Source organism: Ictalurus furcatus, chromosome 25, assembly GCF_023375685.1.
Source record: "Ictalurus furcatus strain D&B chromosome 25, Billie_1.0, whole genome shotgun sequence".
Classification (NCBI taxonomy): Eukaryota; Metazoa; Chordata; class Actinopteri; order Siluriformes; family Ictaluridae; genus Ictalurus; species Ictalurus furcatus.
Window position 1 is genome coordinate 1247481 of NC_071279.1, and position 23567 is coordinate 1271047.

Consider the following 23567-nt stretch of genomic DNA (forward strand, 5'->3'; position numbering starts at 1 on the left):
CATGCATGCGTTTTCTTGTCCCTCTGAAGTTAACATTTCAGACACGTGAGGGGGGAAAAAAAAAAGAGTGTAGTCCTCAAGAGACCGAGTGGAAAATTTCACACACGCATACTTTTTCTTTGACTGTCACTTCTGCGTTTTTATAATCGCTCTCTTTCATTATTAAATGAACCTCGTTTTATATGGTATAAACGTTAAATAGTGTTTAACACTCGAGTCTTCAGCTATCTAAAATCAGGAGCTGGATGTGTAAATGATGTTTAAAAATCAAAGAGTTAAGGTCTAGACTCATCCTCAGTGTTCTTGCTCTTGTAGTCAAGAATCCAGAAGTGAGAGAAATGTGTGGGGGGGTGGAGATGTACAGCCTTTTTATCAGATTTCAGAGCGTCCCAGGAGTAATAGGAATTTCAATGATTCACATTTTAACAGAGAATTACTTTTTGCAATGCATGTGCAGATTATAATTTAGCAAAACAAAACAGGTTAATTACAAAGATCCTGTCAATTCACGTTAACGTGTTTATTAGTTTATTTTACCTGCCAGTTCCGCCATTAACAAACTCTGACCCCATAATGACTGACTATGATGTAATTACTCCACAAAGTTTAAGTGGCTTTATATAAGATTGTGTGTTCTTCCCTGAAAAACTACAGGGTGTTTGTGATAATTATTTTGTTTTCTATATGTAGCGTTTATCGATAATATTCTTGATTGGACAAACAGTTACATTTATATAGCGCTTTTCTAGACACTCAAAGCGCTTTACATAGTATGGGGAGGGGATGTTACTGCGTCTGCTGATTGAGCATCTGGGATTTGTTAATTGTAGGGTAAAATATCACTTTAATCGGTAATAAGATGTATTAAACGATTCCAAGTGGAGCCATGGAATTAAATCTCGCCTCTACTGTAGCATTTATAATGATCACAGCCCTAGATGGTTCTTTTGTATGGAAGTGTTTTGCTGACAGTTTTCAAAAGCAGTTGTGTTTCCTATTTCTGGATGCATAAATTGTGACATCATTCAACTTCAAACGTCACTTCCAAATACAAGCACTCCGCATGGTGTATTCCCACCCCCAGCACTGATTGGCAGGTTTCTGTTCAAGGCATCGGAAATGCAGATGCAAAGGGATCTGCGATTCCATCTGAATTTAGTCAGGCTCCATACACGACTCAGGGAACTGAAATAGCAAACTGAGTAATTACTGTTGCTATTTCTATATGACTGGGTCATAGCTTGTAAGACATGGGATTGCAAATGGACTTTGCTTTTCTATTTGAAATTTGGCGTGTGCTGTATGCTCATGTAACCAAAAATGCAACTGATAATACACGATTTGCCTTTTCATTTGCATTATGTCACAATTTATGCATCCACAAATAGGAAACACAGTTGCAGAAGCAGTTTGCAATGCTTTTGAAAATTGTGCGCAAAATACATAATTAAGAAAATGAATATGGTTGCAATCAACATTATTCAACCCCCAGTGCAAATCAGGTTTATTGTCAAAATTTACAGACTTTTAGCAATGAAGAAATCCAACAAAAGTAATTGAAATAGTTCAACACGACGGATGCTTCAAGTGGTTTCCCCCAATTCAACAGAAAATGCAACTCATAATATTTCTCCAGTTTCAAAATTATTCACCCCCATCATGGCGAGCATCTTTAGTACTTAGTAGAGCACGCTTTTGCTGTTATGACCTGCTGCAAACGAGATGCAGAGCTTCTGGCAGCGTTCCTGAGGGATCTTAGCCCATTCCTCATGAGCAATGTCCTCCAGGTCAGTAAAATTCTTGGGTTTGTGTGCTGCAACCGCCGCCTTCAAATCCCACCTGAGATCTTCTATGGGGTTCAAGTCAGGTGACCGTGATGGCCCTGTAGAATCTTCCAGGACTTCTTCTGCACCCAAGCCTTGATAAAGGGAAAGACCCTATACTCTGATGTTCCTGCAATGCATACACTAGTGTTTACTCATGTCACATGCTTGTTTAACATTCTGCCTCTTTCTATGTCTCTCGTACGTCTCTTGCTTTCCCGCTTCAATTTTCTGTATCTCATTCTGTGTGTCTGTTTTTCACTCTTAGGTGTACGAAGTTATTTGAAGGAAGCTTTGGTCAGTATCATCTCTGTTCATGCTGAGGTAAGCTATAAAACCTCATCATACTTCAGATCTGCATCAGTGTTCATGTAGTTGCTTTTATCTTTTACGCTTCACCCTTTCTTGCTATGAATAAGCCAAAGGGTGTGATCATGCCTGTCTTCACTGCAAAATTTTAAGTGCTCAACAATTCTCCTTTTACACACTTCTGACCCAAAACAGAGCTCTAACTGGCAAGTGTGTGCTTCAAACTGGTTCAAATCTGCTGCAGAGACTTGTGCCACAGCACTGTTGAATTCTCAAATCTGATTGGTTAAAAGGTGCTACTTCAATTTTTTTTGTTTTAATCCGGTGAATCACAGGTTTACGTTAATGTGCTTGTTGTAATATGTTGTTGTTACTAAAACAGGAAAATCTTCAGCTTTCAGAAGACTTTATACTTTCAGGTTTCTCAGTAACAGGATGCACGTTTTTTTAATAAAGTACAAGAGAGAGAAAAAATAAGAAAGCCAGTGATCAACTATCCCAACACCAACTAAGTTGCCCTTTACCCAAAATTTCTGTTATATCCTGTCTCAATTCTTATTCATTTTGGATAAAAGCATTACTCTATCCCCTGCCAGTCAGTGCATGACCAATCGTGCGTGTCTGTGAGCTCATATATGCAGAAGAGGACTGCAGTGCTTTCCTCCAAATGTCTTATCACAGCGGAAGCACTTGATTGACCTCTCCCTCCCCGCTAGTAGCTGTCAAGTGATAGGAGAGAACTGGTTCATGGTGCAAATTGGCAGATAACCAAATTGGGGACATCATTTGACTTGGTTGTGCAATTTGTATGTGATCAGGTTCATGGAATGGCAGAATAGGTGTGTATTTAAAAATGTCAACATACAAATAAAATAATGCATTTGCCACATTATCTGCAGTACTGAAGCAGCAGACTTTGTAAGTAGGGATGCACCGAAATGAAAATTCTTGGCCGAAACCGAATATGATGAAAAACTTGGCCGAATACCGAACACGTTTTTTCGTGTTTTTTCCATTTATTTTGCCATTTTTTTCAACATTGCATAAATTAATTAGTCAAAATTTGCTTTTTACTTTTTTGTCTTGCTTTTCAAAGAAAAAAATCAATTACAAAAACTACAATTTCAAAATATTTATTTAACACTGAACATTTTTTTTTCATTCCAGCAGGCACAGGCTACCAACAAGGCACAATATAACTTTAAATAAATAAATTAGTAAAATAAAAATATTTTGATGTGGTCATAGAGAATAGCCGATGTTCGGCGTATAACTGACTGCTGAAAGAATGGAACACTCTGTACCCTACAACAAAAAAGTGCAGTGCATCGCGTCCCTGTACACTTCAGTATTATAGTAGATATAGGATTTGTCTGCCTGCCCTTGAATAAATACGTCTTCGCCTGCTTCCGTACTCTACTCCCTTACGTCTCGCGACGTGACAGAAACAAAACAAACGCGCGTGTCCACAGCTCGTGCATGCGCACGCCTCCTCGTCGAGGTCGTGAAATTCGCGCGTCTCACTCTGGTTGCTAGGCTATTTGGTCGCGTCATCAAACACGTCATTGTTCGGTCAACGATTGTTCAGTCCCGAACATTCGGTGCATCCCTATTTGTAAACCATGCACATCCTAACTGATCAACTACACTTGAGGAAATTCTTCTCAATTATATTTTTGCTGCAAATTCTGTGTTTTATGTGTGATTTCTTTCTCTCTGGTCTTTTCTATTGTGTTTTTTTTTTTTTTTAAATTATTATTATCTCTGTATATTCTCTCTCTGCTAGGTGTTCACCATTTCTAAGGACTTGGTTTCACGTATTCTGTCAAAGATCGTTGAATCTGTGGCTGAAGAGATGAGCCGTCTAATGCAGTGTGTGTCATCCTTTAGCAAGAACGGTGCACTGCAGGTACAGAAGAAAGAAAAAAAAAACCCACCAACAACAAAATAGTACATTATGTAAAAGTAAAGGCTTGAGATATTGGTAGGAATGAGATGGTAAGATGACTTACACATACTTCTCTTTGCTTTTTCTTTTAGGCACGTTTGGAAATCTGTGCACTGAAGGATGCTGTAGTTTGTTACTTGACCCCAGAGAGCCAGTGAGAGCCCTCTCATACACACACACACACACACACACACACACTCACCTCATCCATAAAGGAAATGTCACTTACTCGAACATAACCAGTGGGGAGTGTGTCATGGTTTAATTTAACAGCATAAAGATGCTTTCCTTCATTTCCTCATATGTTTTTTTGTTGTTGTTGTTCAGAGCTAGCTTTAAGCAAGCAGTCGAGGCCCTGCCACAGCTTCAGAGTGGAGCTGACAAGAAGTGAGTTTGTGTTTTAAATCTACCTCCTTAAACCCAGCAATCCTGTGATTAGAAGAAATTAAACATTGAAACATCTGCAGTAGGGGTGTACAATCAATTGTATTCCAACTGTGATCATGATTTTTGGCTTCCTCTACTAAAGCATAGAACACGATAGGGTGTGCTATTATAGATCGATCATCACCGACAAGGTTGTCTGAAGCAGCCTCCGCGTTGATTAATTACCTATAACAGCAAGTCCAGAAGTAGTTTATTCTTTTTATACCACCGCATATTACTTACAGGTACAATTTTGCATATATTAATGAACAACACATCATACTTTTTAACTGGTAAGATTCATTGTTGTGGAACTTACACGAAACAAATAAGTTCTTATCACTGACATTATAGCACCAGCCTCTCCTTTCTTCTCACTCTTGAAGTTAATAAGGAAAAAAGAAAAAAATCCACTGTACAAGTGTCTGTGAATGACTTGTTACTGTAGAAATGATAACGTATTTGTCGAACATATGAATGTAAACTTGTGATTTGAATTGCAACCAGCACTAATATCAGAGCTGCTGTTATAGAAAACTAATCAACACCTTCTGACCGTTCAGATTCGAGAATTCCACAGCCATGTCGTATAATTAAACCTAATCAACTGTAGCATTGAGCTTGCCTAAAATTGCCTTATTGCATTGGATATGGATTATTGTTGAATTAAGTTACAGCTCCCCATTCATTAGTGGAGTTTGTAGATTATTACCAGATGTTTCTGTCTTCATTTGTACTACATGCGTATTCCATACTGTGGTAGGATTTTATGAATCTGTCTACAGAGAGGAGACAGCTCTGTCATGCTGTAAGCTGGCATGGTTTGTGTCCTCTTGTCCAGTTAGAGGGAAGAGTCACTGGAAATGAACACAAAGACCGATCACCTTTATCCTATGATTAATTATTTCTATCTTGATGGGAGTGCTCTCTTCCAGGATATTGTCCCCCATTCATGGTTATTTAGCTTTTAAAATGTGTTGATTAAATGTGACTATGGTAGAGGCATTATGTTTTCGTGTTGTCCGGCCTTCTGAGACTCTCCTTAGTGCCGTATCTCAAGAACAAGTGGTTGAATATTTGTAATATTTCTATAGAATTAGCACTGTAACTAGCCGATAAACTGATTAGAATTTGGAAATGATCCAAACTAGGGTCAAGCTCCCATCAGAGTCAAATGTCTGAAAGGACTAGACCTGGTGGCGGAGGCATCCCTGTTGATGGCCTCTGAGTTACTGAGCATGAGCAACTCATGTTACAGAAGGTGTTTTTTTATAAGAATGTGGTTTACCTTTATTCTGGTGTTGCCTCATTTTGAAAGTAGCAGTACTTGCATTTTCTTCTTACATCTCTGTCTCTCTCTGTGTCTCTCTCAGGCTGTTGGAGGAGTTGTTGAATAAGTTTAAGAGCAGTATGCATTTTCAGCTCACCTGTTTCCAGCCTTCATCTGTTCAGCCCATCAAAAGATAAGCCAAGAATTTACACAGCGAATAAACATTAATACAAAGTGCCAAGAATTTCGGCCTACTATTGCTAGTACATCACTAAAAAGTTAATTATACTGTTAGACTACATGAGTTATGTTTACTGGTTGCAGTGTCCATTAAAAGGATCCGCGCTCAAATAATGTCTTTCTTCTGTCATTGTAGAGAAGTTGGTCTGGGTGCTTTGGGTATTAAACTATGACGTCTATTAATACAGGGGAAATAAAAAGGTAGTCATGTACAGATGCCCAACTGATCTCGTTGAAATGACTCAATAACCAGAATTATATTCAGACCGCATCTGGTCAACTTCATAATTATTGGCACCCTTGAAGAGCATAGCCAATAATTAAACATTGCCCAGAATGCACAATTTTAATTTCATTAACTTAACAAATTCTTTGGCATTTCTCCAACAGTAAATATTTTCAAAAGACCTTCATTTTTAATAGAAGAATTTTCTTTCAAAAGTATGTGGCAAGTTTATAGATACCCCCATAAACTTAAATCTGTGGTTTAAGTTTAATTGAAGAGGGCAGTCCATAACAAGTGTATAACCCTAAAATGGTCTGCACTTATAAAGCGCCTTTTAACCTTAGTGGATCTACAAAGTGCTTTACACTGTTTCTCATTCACCCATCCACACACAATGTGCAAGGCGCTAGCCTGCCATCGGGAGCAACTCGGAGGTCAAGGACACTTGAGGCATGTGGAGCCACATGGGCCGGGAATCGTGCTGCCATCCCTACGATTAGTGGACAACCCGCTCTACCACCTGATCCACAGCCGCCCTCGATAAGAATATATAGAATATAAAGAATCTTGATGTTCTGCGTGGAGAGGGTTGAACATCCCCTACGAGTGTCTTTAATCCATGTTACATTTCAGTAATGGGTGCAGTTCTGTTAATCTTGCCAGGGAGCCAATAATTCTGAATTTGATTGTAAAGATATATTAAAACACAAATTATTCCCTTTGTTATATTAATAAAATTGTCCATTAATAGTTCAGGGAGTAAAAATACTGTATCGTTAAAATTTACTCATACCCTGCCTCCACCATCAACGCACACACGCGCGCACACGCACACACCCTGTCTGAGTACGGATTCACACCCTGTCTGGCATCATACAGAAAGCCTCACACCCTGTCCCTCCCCAGCATATGGGATATTTACTGTATCACTGAGGCAAGGATTTCCTAACTGAAATCAAAAGTGAAGTAGACGTCTGTTGATCAGCTGAGCTGCGAATGAGAAATAAAGAAAAGAAACTTTTAAAAGGATCCGAAAAGACAGAGTTGTGATATGATTAGACTTTGTGTCATCTCACTAGGAAAACTGAAAAACAATTTGTTCAAAAATTTATTAAAAAATTCATTCATTTTTCAGAGCTTTTTTAAAACTCATTAATGACATTTCAAGTTATTTCTGGGTAATAGCACTGAGATTGTCAGAATCGTGTTATTTCTGTTGTATGCTACATGTTGTGCTGATTTGTAGCTTTTTGACAGAATGAAATGGGAAGGTGTTGATGTTTAAACGTTAGGTGGATATGTTTAAAAGCATGTTAAAGATGAAGCACCACATGCATCTAAATGAAGTTTTGGGGGAAATCTTCCTCGAAGGTGGTATAAAATGAGAAAATAAAATAAAAAGTCTATTACAGAAAAACCCGGTGCTTAGTCACCAGTGATCACAAAAGTGTGCCATTTGATGAGCTTAAAGCTGATGCCAAGTCAGTTGACTTTTTCCTGTTTGTCTTTATGACATGTACTTACTGGAACTGCAAATGTTCTGTGAAATAACATTCCATCACTTTTTCTCAACGCTTCAAATTTGATTTGTTTATTTACTTTTCTATAATTAGTGCTCACCTACTTATCATGCTCCTGTTTAAAGGAACAGGTTTACTGGAGGACTTTTTCAAAGCTCTGTGTGGTTTCAGGTAGCGTAGTGGGTGTAGGTTAAGGTGTTAAGGGAAGTTTTTCTGATTTTGTCTTTCCATTATACGTAGGCAGAAGGAAGTTGATCCAAACATGTTTACACAGTTCTGTGTAATCCCCACAGAGGGGATGTAGATTACAGATTTCAAATATCAAGATATACTTATGCTTGTTATTTATTCCCTAACCATTTCAGTGCAGGTTGTAATTTCTGAATTATGATCTAGCTAATATAAAGCGCTGTATGTTTTCCATAAAGGATTTAAGGAGGTGTTTTTGGTTTGAATTTTGCTTTAAATTGTCTTTTTTTTGTTGTTGTTGTTGTTGTTTTATGGGGGATTGTTTCCTTTTTGGTGGAGTGGAAGATGCTAAAACAATTCTGTGTGTGTAAAATAATTGCTTATGTTAAAGTAATAAAGAATATGGTTCATCTGTATTGAACACGATTTCTCTCCAGTTTACACGAAGAATGCAAGAAACAGCAGCAGCCATTACAAGACCAGTTGTTTCAGATCACATCAGTCAGATCTCCTAGTAAATGCACTGAGCATTCTGAAATATTACTGGTGACCAGTATTCTTTTCAATCTCACTATTTCCTGTTAAAATGCCATTTCCCTCTATTTAGTGTTATTGGCAGTTTAGTAGGTACAGCTAACTTTACCCTACACCCATGGGGAAGTTTATGAGGTAAACTTATCATACTAATCATATTAAGGGCTATAAGACAATTGGAACAAACTGTGCATGGAACAAATATCTATGTGTGTCTAATGGAATGGCTAGTGAGTGTAAGCAGGTAACCGTACTGCCCCATATAGATTCGTATCAGTGCAGCAGACACTACCAAGGCACGGTTGCTCCCTTGCCATTGGTAGGTGGGGGTACACGGGGTTGCAAACCAACATATGGGCTACAATCAGTAAAATATGCTTACTGAATAGCAGTAATATGGAAGGTGTTGATGAAACAGCCAGTAAATATATGCACACAATAGGTGGACTTAATAAACTAGGACAAAATATACTGAACAACCTGGCTCATAAACAGATCTGCTTTTATTTCTTTTTTTAAACATAGTCCTAAGGCCTGTTGGTACAATCAAATGTGTCAGTTGTTATTGTTAGCAAGTGGAATAATGATTGGATACACATAGTTTCCTTTCTGGGGACTAAACTAGTGTCAGAAAAACTTATTTATGTTAAAAATCCACCTCATCCTGCGTGATGTCATCACCTGCAGGTCTGTCAACCATCATCCTGTCTCAAAACCACATTTCCTGTGTGCTCACACTTACCTTCACACACAGCAACATTGCTTGCTCCTTTCTTCTTCAGAATAACAGCATGTATGATAGAAAATGCTGTCATCGAACAACCTGAGTGATCAACTGTTCTCTTTTCAGATGCCTCACAGGCATGTGGAAGCACGTGTATGTGTGTGTGTGTATATATATATATATATATATATAAACCACAATGAAATCAGACTTTGGTCATAACAATTTTAATACTGTTTCATTACAGTTCCCTGAGATGATCTTAAAGAACTATAAACCTCTAAGGAAAAGAATGCGAAGGGCTCATAAGACTTATGCAAAGTGCAAAAATTTTTTTGTCCATTCTGCAAACACAAGTCCAACTGCTTGAGTGTGTTCGGAGAAAATAGTTGGTAATGTTGATGCTTTGTCAGTGTCACGCATGAGCCATGAACAGTGCATTTGTTGTGTCCGTCTTTGTCCATGCTTCAGTTCAACTTGCCCAATGCTAGCTTTCCAGGTGAGGCTAAATTTTACAGGCTGTTGCTGTGGTGATGGCTGATGATTCTGTGGAAGTCCTGACTTGGGGGAATTGTGTGCTCTGGGCTCAGAGGTGAAAGGTTGTGGCTGCGGATGTAGTTCATGCTGCTCGGGTGGGTGAAGTAGAGGAGCTGCCGAGCAAACAGAGGCTCCACCTAGAGCGTAATGGAAAGCAGATTTTCACGTTACACACAGTGCACGTCCAAACCCGAATCGGGTCTGAAGCATTTCCATGTTTGGCCTCACTGTCTTCAAGCTCGATCTTGAATGATCCATTTTGAAAGAAGGTGATGTTCAAAATAGATTACCTGGACAGTGAGGGTCCTTCCTGGTCTCTGTGGCTCTGTGCTGTCTTCGTCAAAGTACAGGAGCACCTGGGACATGGGTGGAGGACGTATGTGCCGAGCGTAGCTCTGTAACTCTGAGAATGAGGAAAACACATCACCACGTTTAATCATAAACTTGTTACAGATAAACAAATTAGAAAGTCAGAAAAGAAATCAAACCTAGAGGTGCAAAATGCCTAACACAGCAACAAATCTGTGATTACTCATGAACAGTTGATGGACTCATGTTCTCGTTTATCCACATTATAATGTAGGGGAGGTTTTTCCCCCACCAGCCAGAGTAGTATTACGGTAACAGCTCCATCATAGAAATTACCTGGTCAACTGTATTTAAAATTTCATACAAGTAGCTCACTCTTTCTGCCCTGATCTCCATCTGTCTTACAAGAAGTCGTCTGGTGGAGGCATGATGGGGATTCTCATCTGTGCACTAATCACATCCTGGAAAGTCCTGTGTGCATGTATGCAAATGTGCTGCAACCAGTCAAGTGTGACGTGAGAAAGGTGGGTGGCCGCTGTAGCACAGAGATTATCTGTTGTGGTGCATTGTATGTTGAGTGTGGTGTGGTGAATATTTACTGTAAGTCTCAGTGACCTTGTTTACTGTAATAATTGGACATAATTTCCCTGGTGGTCTTTCATCAGTGGTGAATTCACAGAAAAAGAATGATCTCTAGGCTTTTAGATGATTTGCGTGGCTACTCGCTTTGTAACCGAAGATGAGAGAAATACACCGTTGCAGAGAATCCGGAAAAAGCAAACCCAAAAGTTGTTCATTTAAATGAAATGAGTATAAAATTGCTCAAGGGCAGCAAATCTCTAGCATCTCGTGACATTCACTGATCCAGTGTTCTCATGTATCTGGGACAAAAAGGAAAGCACTGCCTACGGTAACAGAATGGACTCGTTAATAAAACTGTTGTCATTGTCAAGATGAGAAGAAGTATCATAAGATATTTATTCTAACCTGTGATGAACTGCTGAGTATCCAGTAATTTGCAGGTCTGATCCCTTTGTAGTTTGTTGGGTTTGTTGTTGTGCGAAGTGTGCCCTCCCTCCCAGTACACCCTGCAGGGGCAGCAGCGGCGAGCATACAGCCCATCTGGTGCCATCCACAGCAGAACCCCATGTTCCAGAGAGCTGTGTTCAATCTGTGGAAGCTCCACAAGCTCCGGACCTTGAGAGGCTCCATATGGCAAGCCATCTTTGTTCACACCCAGAACACAACCTTCTAGACTGCTCACAGTCACCTCCCGCACAAGGGCATCCCGGAAATATACTGCCACATGGAGCCGGTAATCTAACCAGGAAAGGGAAGGGCAGAAGATCAGCATTTTAACATTTTAACAAGTTTCATCAGTCTTATGCAAAGGCCTGGTGTGGCTGCAGTCAAATAAGAGCTGCAGTTGATAGTTGAATGAAGACCAAGATCAAGTGATTAAACAGGTGAGTACCTGTTTAACGGATAATAAATGACATCATTGGCCTTTAAACGTATGGTCAGCCTTTTTTGGTGAAACTTAACTGAAGCTAACTGTTTTCAAAATTCAATCACAAACACCCTCTCCTTTGAGTGTTCCCCCAAAGCTGTGCTTCCAAAAACACGAAACATGCTTAGGGTACACCAGTTGAATACTACTTTGAATTACAAAATAACTGAAGTTTGGGAGGAAGACCATGCCTGAAACCTCCTCCTTAGTTTCCCATATGTATTCCCAATTTCTCACCCATCTCCTCCGCACTCAACTCTGTTTCTCTTCAAACAAATGGGGGACTCCTGTCTAGCGCAAGCAGAGGCCCTCCTGCGCTTCAGCCTGAGTTCTCAGAGTTCATCGTACCCCATATCGTCACAATTTAAAGGCATGGTCTACACTTCAAAAATGTCCATTCTACCGTTCAATAGTAATGAAACAAGGGATTTAGCATTTGGTCTACAACCACAGTAACAGTGCAGTAGATGTAAAGTCTGACAGCATGGCATGCATGGGTAAGGCCACATGGCAGGCAAGGTTGGCAAACCTTTAAGTAAGCTTGTCCACCCATCTCTGTGAGGTCTACTACTTCTGTGTGATTCTTGCAGACCTAATGAATATCTTGCTCATGTTGGTTTAATTCATCCTTCTTGCATTGTTGGTATGTTGATAAAAAAAAAACTCTGTTAGGTATTAGGAACAGTAGAGCATCTGTGAAAGCCCATTCACTTGCATTCTGTACATGCAGCTCTGTCCTATAAGTGATGTTTTCAGCCATCACCTGACAAAATAAATAAATAAATCTGGCCATGACATTCCTAACACGGTGATACTTTCATAGGGCCACACTCTACAAACGCATGTGTAGTTACGCATGTGTACCTGAGAGGGCCATGGCCTCTGCGGACTTCATGCTGGCATCTAGTGTAAAAGCAGACGACAGAGGTTCTGAGGCACTGCAGCTATAGAAGGATCCACTGAACTGGTATCCTGAGCAGAGAAACAAAGGAACAGGCATTTCTACATTTACATTTAGCCAAACATGGAGCACATTCAAAAATATGATCATTCAGAATATCCTCTCTATGCCAATATTGAGAGACGTCCATGGTGTACCTGTATCCCACCGAGAGGTGTATGGATTTTGGTTGTAAGGGATGTCAGCAATGGTGTTTTTTTCTGAGAGATAATCCCGCCAGTTTCTCTCTGCTGGAGAAATGAAGCTGCAGACCTGCGTGGGGAGAGACGCATTCTCTACTGATTCATTGGCATACACACACGTGTCACCCCACACACACACACACACACAAAGTAGCATGTGTAAATGTTTTGTAGTCTATCATTAACTCTTACCTGACTCTGGAGGGGCGCATAGGAAGGATGTAGTGGATAACTCGGCGGGCTTGGGTTTGATGTCGTTTCCTCTAGAGCTCTGGAGGCTGTAATAACAGAAATCATATGTGTAACAAGCACTGTGCCAAACAGACACGTTCACGGAGTTCTAGAAGTTATATATATATCCATGGACAGGAGATTGCAGGTTGTGGGTGCGCGCGCGTCGCTTTGCGCATGACTTGCCTTTTTTGGCGCCCTCAGGAACGATCCGGTAAACTTTATAAGGGTCCGAAATGTCGAGCTGACTGCGGTCCAGAAGCTCCTCGAAGTCGTTGCTCTTGTTCAGCGCGCAACGGAGACGCGTTTTCCACGTGGGTGGGTCCGGTTTGTCGATGCCCTCCCGGTATTTGCCTTTGAACAGCGCCCAAGCCTACGGAAAGGACGAACACGTGAGCGCAGCGCACATCACCCGGTCCACCTGGTCTAAAGTGTGATGCGCTATCTGTGCGCGTTTCTCCTCTCGTTTTTAATTCTACCTTGAAGAGCGCTGCGTCCTCGTCCCGGTTGTAGTCCTGTTTACCCGCGTGCTTCCACGGGATCCGGAACACGCTCTTCTCTTCGTTCTCCCACACGAGTCCCGGGTATTTACCGGTGTCCACCTGCTCGATGAGCCACTGGCGCAGCTTGCCGTTTCCCGAGCTGCCCAGCGACGCGCGTTCTCCATCCGAGCACATCTAACCCGAGACATGCAGCAGCAAAAAGAGATCAGACCGCGAACATTAAACGGTTCCTAAAAGAACCCTGAGTTCACTTCATCAACAAGAAGTTCCCTTTAGATATCTTTATTTCAGATCCATTCTGACCCAAAGCCCATGAATGAGCCCATGAGCCTCAGCGGCCATGGACACCTGTCTATACCTGCCTAATAACGTGAAGCAATGATTTCTTTTTAGATTGACATCTAGTCCAATTTTTTTTTTTCTAAACTACCCGAGATAACGGAATACACCAGAAATGCCATTGTGTATACAAGTCTAAGCTAAATGAGTGATTATCTGATCAGACCTGCGCAGAACCGTTTACAGAGCTACTAAAATCAGTTATTTTTTGCTAGCATGGCTTGTCCTTACCTCACTGCAGAGTTTGGGGTTTTTGGTGTTTGTCAGAAGGATGCAGACTGACTCTCGACCGCGAAATTTCTTAAATGGTTCCCGTGCAAAAAGGGGCGGGGCGCTTGGAGAGCGCGTGCACGTGCGGGTGTCAGAAGCGGACGTCCCGTAAGCGAACTTGCGGGGAAACTCGCGTGGGCTCACCTGCGGTGGGACTGGATTTTTTTTTTTTTTTTTTTTTCGCTCACAATGTTTTCAAAATATCATTTTATCGTTCTCTGAAATCAAGACCGATTCATTTATTGGTAATGGGCAAACTTAATCTATAAATAAACTGCATCTTAAACAATATCCACTGTCTCAGTCTCAAGGGTCACTGTCGGTGTTTACCTCGATTATGAGGCCTGATCGCTTTATAACACATGAAGCAACGGTTTCTTAAAAAAAAAAAAAAAAGTAAGAAAATGTGTAAACAATGATGCTTCTGGTGATCTGATCTGTTGTGGGTTTTGTTCACTCACCCTAGTTAATACAAGCCGAGAATTTTACCATATATATATATAGCAAATACCATATATATATATATATATATATATATATATATATATATATATATATATATATATATACAGTGAGGGAAAAAAGTATTTGATCCCCTGCTGATTTTGTACGTTTGCCCACTGACAAAGAAATGATCAGTCTATAATTTTAATGGTAGTTGTATTTGAACAGTGAGAGACAGAATAACAACAAAAAAATCCAGAAAAACGCATGTCAAAAATTTTATAAATTAATTTGCATTTTAATGAGGGAAAAAAGTATTTGACCCCCTCTCAATCAGAAAGATTTCTGGCTCCCAGGTGTCTTTTATACAGGTAACGAGCTGAGATTAGGAGCACACTCTTAAAGGGAGTGCTCCTAATATCAGTTTGTTACCTGTATAAAAGACACCTGTCCACAGAAGCAATCAATCAGTCATATTCCAAACTCTCCACCATGGCCAAGACCAAAGAGCTCTCCAAGGATGTCAGGGACAAGACTGTAGACCTACACAAGTCTGGAATGGGCTACAAGACCATTGCCAAGCAGCTTGGTGAGAAGGGGACAACAGTTGGTGCGATTATTCGCAAATGGAAGAAGCACAAAAGAACTGTCAATCTCCCTCGGCCTGGGGTTCCATGCAAGATCTCACCTCGTGGAGTTGCATTGATCATGAGAACAGTGAGGAATCAGCCCAGAACTACACGGGAGGATCTTGTCAATGATCTCAAGGCAGCTGGGACCATAGTCACCAAGAAAACAATTGGTAACACACTACGCCGTGAAGGACTGAAATCCTGCAGCGCGCGCAAGGTCCGCTGCTCAAGAAAACACATATACATGCCCGTTTGAAGTTTGCCAATGAACATCTGAATGATTCTGAGGACAACTGGGTGAAAGCGTTGAGGTCAGATGAGACCAAAATGGAGCTCTTTGGCATCAACTCAACTCGCCGTGTTTGGAGGAGGAGGAATGCTGCCTATGACCCCTGGAACACCATCCCCACCGTCAAACATGGAGGTGGAAACATTATGCTTTGGGGTTTTTTTTCTGCTAAGGGGACAGGACAACTTCACCGCATCAAAGGGACGATGGACGGGGCCATGTACCGTCAAATCTTGGGTGAAAACCTCCTTCCCTCAGACAGGGCATTGAAAATGGGTCGTGGATGGATATTCCAGCATGACAATGACCCAAAACACATGGCCAAGGCAACAAAGGAGTGGCTCAAGAAGAAGCACATTAAGGTCCTGGAGTGACCTAGGCAGTCTCCAGACCTTAATCCCATAGAAAATCTGTGGAGAGAGCTGAAGGTTCGAGTTGCCAAACGTCAGCCTCGAAACCTTAATGATTTGGAGAAGATCTGCAAAGAGGAGTGGGACAAAATCCCTCCTGAGATGTGTGCAAACCTGGTGGCCAACTACAAGAAACGTCTGACCTCTGTGATTGCCAACAAGGGTTTTTAAACCAAGTACTAAGTCATGTTTTGCAGAGGGGTCAAATACTTATTTCCCTCATTAAAATGCAAATCAATTTATAACATTTTTGATGTGCGTTTTTCTGGATTTTTTTGTTGTTATTCTGTCTCTCACTGTTCAAATAAATCTACCATTAAAGTTATAGACTGATCATTTCTTTGTCAGTGGGTAAACATACAAAATCAGCAGGGGATCAAATACTTTTTTCCCTCACTGTATATATATATATATATATATATATATATATATATATATATATATATATATCAACATTTATTTATAAAGCACACTTAAACACAACATATATTGATCCAAACAATAGGGGAAATAAAACAATAAAACAATAATAAAAAAAAATAACAACATCAACATCTGGACATTTTCAAAAACTAAAGAATAAAAATGTGATTTAAAGGAGGATTTAAAAATAGCCAATTATGAAGCAGACATCATATGAAAGGGGAGAATGTTTTTAAATGCTGATTTTAAGGAGCATGTGGAGCCTCATGAAGTTGTAAGGACTGTTTGCTCTTTATGCCTTTTTTTATTATTATTATTTGGTTTATTGGTTTTTACTGTGTTTGTGATTTGGACTGAATTTACAGTCCATCATTTAAATATCTTGGCCGTTAAATTTCCTTTGTTTATTTGTTCATTTATGTAGGCCTGTTTATTTACAGGAGCAGTGCACATTAATGACCACGACTGTAAATGTGCCAGAATGTTTCATCTGTAGACCCTTGATAGAATGTTAAAAAGTCACCCTGAAAAACAAAGCATCTTATATTAATACAATAACAAAGAACAAAAGCAAAACAAAACAACATCAACAACAACAACAAACAAACACGTTAACTACATTATCAAATACTAGTTAAAAGTACGAGCACGTGATTGATTCCAAGCACGATAAATCATATTCATTAAATACATTATATTAGTCAGAAGTTTGTATCTAAACTCACATTGTGCCACGTAAGAGGTCAGAGACGTCCTAGCTTTCTAAATGGGTTCTAGGTGGTACCATTTCTGAAAGCAAGCCCTCATTTGTACGGTTAAAAAGGACAAATCAAAGAGCCCATTAGGGTGCTACAGAACTTTTTAAATAGTGGATAGGATAGGGTGCATTATTCACTCATATGCCTGAGACATGATCTTTAATTAAGCATATTAAAAACAAAAAGTTAGCCTAGTAAAAATGGAAGAGGTGTGTGTAATATAGTGACAAGGTGAGATTATTTACATAGCCCAGTGCATTCACTGTTAATTCCATTAACTAAACAACACGTATAAATGCAGCTTGGTGTCTATGAAACCAAGCTATAATAAGCTCTACCACTCACAGGCCTATTCCACGACAGACTGAAGCAAAATAGCACCATCCTCTGGACAAGGCATAAAACCACACACATATGAGTGCATGCTTTTTTTTTTTTTTTTTTTTTTTTTTTTTTTTTTTTTTAGGGTGTTATAATTTTATGCAGTATAACTGGGTTGGTTTTTCAGCTGGTTTCCAGACCACGTTTTAATTATGTCTAATGAAGAAGAGTAGTCAGATGAATCTCTGTGAGATGTTTGTGCTTCTGCGTTGTATTATAATGACTGCATTTTCCCCAGACTGAAAATGAACCCTTAAGGGTTCTGACCTTTTTCTCTTTAGAGTGTAGCTACTAAAGCTAACACTAAAGCTAACACTTTAAATCCCAGGTTTGGCCATTTGATTGAAACTGTTTATGCTGGCAGTGCTACCTGAGACAAAAGATGACAACAGAACAGGTTTAGCTGGGATCCAAGTTGGACAGGAGAAGAATGGTTAAAGGGGAAATGTAAAGGAAGGAGGTATTTGTTATTGTTACTCAATGCTTTGAAAATATGCAAGAGAGCACTTTATGACCTTCAGAAATATAGATTTCAAAACCATACTCATGAATAGCTTGTGTGCTCATTATTGTCTGTGTTTGTTTGTTTGTTTGTTTGTTTTGGGCAGAAGTTGGGTTGTTGGGGGGGGGGGGGTGTATGGAATTAGTAAAATAATGGTTTTAGCAGTCATTTAAAATCTTCCCATACTTCCCACTTTCTATCAAACCCTCAAATATGTATTAATGCAGTATACATGTCTTAAGAACGGCTGTTTATGCATCATCAAATCTATACATAAAATACCTTTTCATACCCATTGCAAAAAAGGAAAATCATTTTTTTGACTTCATTATTTAGATTTTCAAGATGTGATAGCCTCTTAGTGATGTGATAGCTCAGCTCAGGGCTTTTTCTATTGTGGGACTGCTCTCTCTTATGAATGTGCAGCATATTTGTAGCTTGAAGCTCTTATAGAATGACAGTTCTTCTGCCTTGAAATTAGACTTCAGATGTCCAATATGCTCTTCCTCCTAGATGACTGCCTGATGTTGGAAATCTGCATCTCCTGCAAGTCCGTATGGATTACAGTCATGTCTACTAATACTCAACAGATCATCCACCCTTTCTTCATTCTGACAGATGACGCAAATCGGAAACTTTTGCACCTGCTACACTGCCAGGTTAAAAAAAAAAATTAGCTTGTTAACATACCTTAGATTTTTACAATTCTCAATCCTTTATTAGGCGTAAATATCAATGATAATTTGCAGTAAGCATCCTCACATTTCCTGAATGCATGCTTCTATGATGTGGCCTTATTTTGAATTTCCTTCTCATGCTCTGTGGGAACGGGAAGAACGTGCATTCTTGTAGTCCTGCAGAGTGTGTGCAGATCTTGCCCTAATCATCATACATAATTATTTAATTTTGAAGGTATGTGTGTGGTATGCACCAGTTCAATAATTGTAGGCTCTTCCAGATTCACCAGCCCAAAGCCACAGTTAGAGTTTCCTCATTATACTGTATGTTTTATTCTTTAAAGAAATGTCTTGATAGCTGTGATTTGATTCAATATGTTCACATATTTTCTATTTGAAATAGGAATCCAGAGTGATGGCTTGTTTGAATATACATTTTAGCATTCGAGATACTTATAGCTAGGAGATGAGCATATAGTTGAAGGGTTAGGGTTAACTACATATTGTGCTACTTGATAAAATTGTATTACTTACTGTTACTGATGGAGAAGCTCCGACAGCATATAGAAAGACAGAATCACATTCTGGATTAGACTGAGGTAGCAAAATATTCCAGCCCCTGAACTAAAAATATCACATAACCTTGAACTTGATGTAATTCCACCAACTCTTTAAAGAGAATAGATTCAAACTATTTTTTTTCCTCAAGCAATGGGTGGTTTGAAAAGGGAATATTGTGTGGGGAGACCCACAGCCAAAAATCCACTTGCCATGTTTGCTATTTGAGCTGTTACTGTAGAATTGTATCCAGGCTCAGAGATGGACAATATATACATATACATATACATATACATATACATGTCCATAACACTAATGGACAGGTACAAAAAGCTCTGAAACACCCATTTTGATTTCAAGGGTACTTTATCTCTTACTGTTTGGATATAGGTCACCATCACTTACTGCACAGTGCATTAAATGCTAAAATTCAATTCAATTTCAAGAATATACAATAATAAAAAAACACTGAAAACAGTCTACTTTATATTTTGTTTCAATATACTTCAAAAATTTACTTCATTTTAAACTGTACGACTACTTTATAGACTTTATTTCTACTTTGCAAGGTGCAGTTTCTAAACTCGTTCATGAATGTCATACAGCTCATTTATATTTTATACTTATACTAAATCATACAGCCCTATACTTATAGTATGCTCTGTGCTCTTGTGTATTTTGAACATCAACCACACACACACACACACACACACACACACACACACACACACATACTTGTTGTTTTGACAAAGTTGAGCATACCTACTGGTGGAAAATAGATTCTCTGTGAACCGCTATCTCATCTGACATTTTATATAAATCTATTTATCTATATGAAAGCCACCTGTAATTTCTCAGCTTAGCCAAATAAGAATTGTTGAAGACACACTGAAAAGACATTTCAGATATGATCATCCACATAATCAAAAGTCAGACTTCTTTACGCGAAGCAATTACTTGTAGCATGGAAAGCAGCCACAGAACATCTTCTTGAATGGATTGTTTTTATCATGTCTCTTAGCTTGGTCAAGTTTAATCAGGACTTCATCGAGTTTAGCATCGGTTTTCTGAACGTTGGTGAATATGTAGTCTATCATGGGCCCTTGGTCTTCCACAAGCATGGCCACATCCAGGAACACCTCATGAATGCTCTTGAGCCGGTTCTCCAACTCCAGCAAGTCACGGTGTCGGCTTTCGATCTGGCTGAGTGCGGACCGTGCTGTTTTCCCCTCTGTGAGAATGTTATCACTGAAGATGTTCCACTGCCCGTTCTCCAGCATTTCCTCGATCTCATCACCCGTCACCTCTCGCCCTACGATCTCCATCTGCCTCTGGATATGCGTTTTGCATGTTTCTTTGTGGTTCATCTCTGCTTCGTTGTATTCCATCATCACATTACGGAAGCTGTTACTTAGGCCGGCATACTGCGTTCGAGCAATCCTGGCTACGGCTGAATTGATACCATGCTCCTCTTCCAGCTCTTTGGCATGAGAGTCCAGCTCACGAAGACGTTTGACCAAATCCTCTCCACGGGATTTAATGTCAGCAGCAATGGCATTGGAGTCTCGCTTTATTGTGCTGGTTCGAGTTGGTTCACTAAGGATGCGCGCGTTTTGTTCTCTGAGCCGCTTTACATCCAGATGGATGAGCTGAATCTCGCGCCTTATATCTTGAGCCTCATCAAACACAGTGTCCATCTCATTGTTGTCGAAAACGACGGCCTGCTGATGGAATCCATCTTCCAATTCCACATTGCTGAATGAGTCTGAGGCGGACTTTGCATATTCCTGCACTTCCAGATTACTTCTGGACACAGAAAGCGCCCGTAGATCACTCAGTCTGTCCCTCATGGCTGCCTTAAGTGAGAAGGGTTAATAGCAGACCTGAAACAGTGAATTATCAGCATGTATGTCATACAGTGATTTAAGCACTCAAGTATCCGTCCTTGTTTACATATCCACCAGCGAGCAGGTCTCACACATAATATTAAAGCGCCCTATTTTAATGCAAAATCAAAGCAAACAGTTTAGTTCGACAATAAAGACCCCCTTAAACCAATGATAAGAAAACAATGTTCTCTAAAATATGACTTTACTACGGATATGCGAATGATTTTAATGACTGGCTTTAATGGAAAGAACGGGGCAATGTGCTACTCACCTCCGCAAGAGTAAAGTCACACAACAAGTTTTACTTAGCAAAACTATTCAAGGGTGGCGTCACTCACCCAACGAGTTTGCACAAATAGTTTAGAACTCTTGCATGCTGGTATTTTTGTCCAGAAATAATGTTAGAAAATAAGCACATGTTAGGAAATATGTGTACACACGCTTAGAAATAGTTGATCTTTGGTGGTTGTTCGCTTCTGTTTCGAACATATTCGGATAGGGGAAACACTCTGTTATAGGGTTCTATATAGAACCTTATAGGTTCCCTCAGACAGGCAATCAAAGAACACTTAACACATAACTTTCAAGTTGACTTGTTTTCTAAGAATGGATGTTAAATGTTACGTATTTAGAAATATGTATATGAAATATTTCTTTTGAAAAATGTCAGGCCTGGATTTGTTTAAGAATTTAACAACAAAAATGATATTCTGTTAGCGCAAGAAAAAGGCAACCACTGACAAAAATGATGTGCAAACGCTTTGATTTTTGTAAAGTTAAATTATATTATAAAGATGTCTATACAATTATGAATTAGAGCAGATTTTCCTAACCTCGCAATAATAAAACAACCAAAAACTCACTTCATGTAAGATTAAACATTAGTTCCACAGTACCTTACTGATTTGCCGGAACTGGCAGCAGTGTGAACCCTTTTTTTTTTGGAAGCACGTCTGACAGATGCCATATATCTTAGTGAGTGGTTCTGGTTAGTGAGCCTCAGAAGGCTGTGGCTCATCAGAGCGCGTGAGAGAACGTGCGTGGCAGGGCGTTACCACACCTTTTTACGCAAGACCCGCACTTAAAATAGAGCCACTGATTGTAGGCGGAAATGTCTGCAAACGTGCGGAATTTTTTTTTTTTTTAAATTATTCTTGTGGAATGAAGATGAGCTGCATGTTTCTGGACTAAACATTTACATTTAGAGCAGTCCTTATCCAGAGCGACAGAAAAGCTTTGCTCAAAAACACATATCCTCAACAGCTCAGGGTCTTACAATATGACACGAGACCTACTTGTATGTTAGAAGTAAAAACCAAAGGGATTAAGAAAGTTGAATAAACCGAGGTTTTCGGTTTGAACACACGGTGTCGCTATCATGTAAAAACGAATATAAAATCGCATCTCATCATCACCTTTTTATTGAGTAAAGCACAAACACAAAACCAGTATATAGTCATGTAGAAAACAAAGTAACTGTAGAAAGAGTGCACACACACACACACACACACCTATCGGTTTCAGCTGGATACAAAAGTATTAAATAAAGGAAACAGTTTTCATGGCCTCTTAAGATCTGATTGTACCTAAAGATATTCTGTCCTGCTGAAAAAAAAAACCCCAGTAGAAACCATCACAGAAATTCTAATGGTTTCTCCTACAAATACCATTACAAACCATCAGCTAACCATTAAAACCATTACCATTATTGGTCCTTAATGATATTCAATAGATATAAAATGCCACCAATAGAAGGCAACATATTACCAGTAGAGACCCACAGGACCCATTATAGTTTCACAATTAAAACCAATACAATTTCCATTATAACCATTAAAACCGTAACAATTTCTGTGAGGATTTCTACTGTTGTTGTTGTTGTTGTTGTTGTTGTTTACATGGTGGTTTCGTTTTGAAAGACAGGGAACATTTAAATGACTACACTTTATGTATGTAAAATTTGTCAAGTAAAATTGAGAATTAAAAAGTACTTGTTTATATCTCTTGGGGGTCTATACCCTCAACAACAACAACAACAACAACAACAATGTATTTCAAGGCAAAAGAAAAGTTTATCTAGCCTACATGTGAGTTTGGATGAAACGAAGCAGCTGGGATCAACATCCTTACCAAATCTTGCAAGAAAGACTTTCCCATCACCTAAATGTTTATGTTTATTATTACAAAGATTCTGTGGCAGGTGACCCCATATGGCCACCAACACAGAAAGTTGGGAAAGATAAATAGCCTACTGGTAAAGGCAATAAACTATACTTAGAATCCTGTAGACCTCCTTTAACTTGTATAAAATATTTGCTTAATAATAATAATAATAATAATAATAATAATAATAATAATAAAGGCTAGCCTAAAGACCAAAATGGTTACCAAATCACGATATATGGCTACTCTATGCCCCAAACTGCACACTAGCCTACTAAATAGTATGGCAAAATAACCTATTATACTGTATGTTAAACGTTGGCAGAGAGCTATTTTAATAATATTCAGTATATATAATATGAGTTTTGAAACATAAGATACAGGTCGATT

General features: G+C 39.3%; 3 protein-coding genes across 4 annotated transcripts in view; 1 reads left to right on the forward strand and 2 right to left on the reverse strand.

The window, feature by feature from the left end:
• The window catches only part of exoc2 (exocyst complex component 2), a 32839-nt gene extending 24467 nt beyond the window's left edge, over positions 1-8372 (forward strand). Inside the window, exons 24-28 of the mRNA XM_053614030.1 lie at positions 2092-2147; positions 3919-4041; positions 4173-4234; positions 4408-4467; positions 5880-8372. Of these exons, the coding sequence (XP_053470005.1) occupies positions 2092-2147; positions 3919-4041; positions 4173-4234; positions 4408-4467; positions 5880-5973 (395 nt within the window). The 3' untranslated portion in view covers positions 5974-8372. The remainder of the gene's footprint in view (positions 1-2091; positions 2148-3918; positions 4042-4172; positions 4235-4407; positions 4468-5879) is intronic.
• A 1056-nt stretch (positions 8373-9428) lies between these two features.
• Positions 9429-19184, reverse strand: irf4b (interferon regulatory factor 4b). Of its 2 annotated transcripts, none has more exons than XM_053614403.1 (9): positions 19102-19184; positions 13419-13616; positions 13126-13312; positions 12901-12986; positions 12664-12778; positions 12430-12537; positions 11043-11375; positions 10037-10149; positions 9429-9883 (listed from the first exon to the last, which is right to left on the reverse strand). In XM_053614403.1, the coding sequence occupies exons 2-9, from the start codon at positions 13614-13616 to the stop codon at positions 9722-9724; spliced, it is 1302 nt and encodes a 433-aa protein (XP_053470378.1). In that variant the 5' UTR covers positions 19102-19184; the 3' UTR covers positions 9429-9721. The 2 variants fall into 2 exon arrangements, with proteins under 2 accessions (XP_053470378.1, XP_053470380.1); XM_053614405.1 differs by lacking the exon at positions 19102-19184 and adding an exon at positions 14013-14525.
• Positions 19185-20071: 887 nt separating this feature from the next.
• LOC128601312 (syntaxin-11-like) lies at positions 20072-21997 on the reverse strand. The gene is made up of 2 exons (XM_053614406.1): positions 21911-21997; positions 20072-21008 (listed from the first exon to the last, which is right to left on the reverse strand). Exon 2 carries the CDS (start codon positions 20973-20975, stop codon positions 20079-20081), a length of 897 nt encoding a protein of 298 aa, XP_053470381.1. The 5' UTR covers positions 20976-21008; positions 21911-21997; the 3' UTR covers positions 20072-20078.
• Between the last annotated feature and the right edge of the window lie 1570 nt (positions 21998-23567).

Coding starts and splice junctions, on each gene's coding strand:
- irf4b (XM_053614403.1), bottom strand. CDS start 13,616: ATGTGCTCGGATGGAGAACGCGCGTCGCTGGGCAGCTCGGGAAACGGC. Junction 13,313..13,418: donor AGGACGCAGCGCTCTTCAAG/GTAGAATTAAAA, acceptor TCCTTTCCGTAG/GCTTGGGCGCTGTTCAAAGG. Junction 10,150..11,042: donor TACTCAGCAGTTCATCACAG/GTTAGAATAAAT, acceptor CCTCATTCTCAG/AGTTACAGAGCTACGCTCGG.
- LOC128601312 (XM_053614406.1), bottom strand. CDS start 20,975: ATGAGGGACAGACTGAGTGATCTACGGGCGCTTTCTGTGTCCAGAAGT.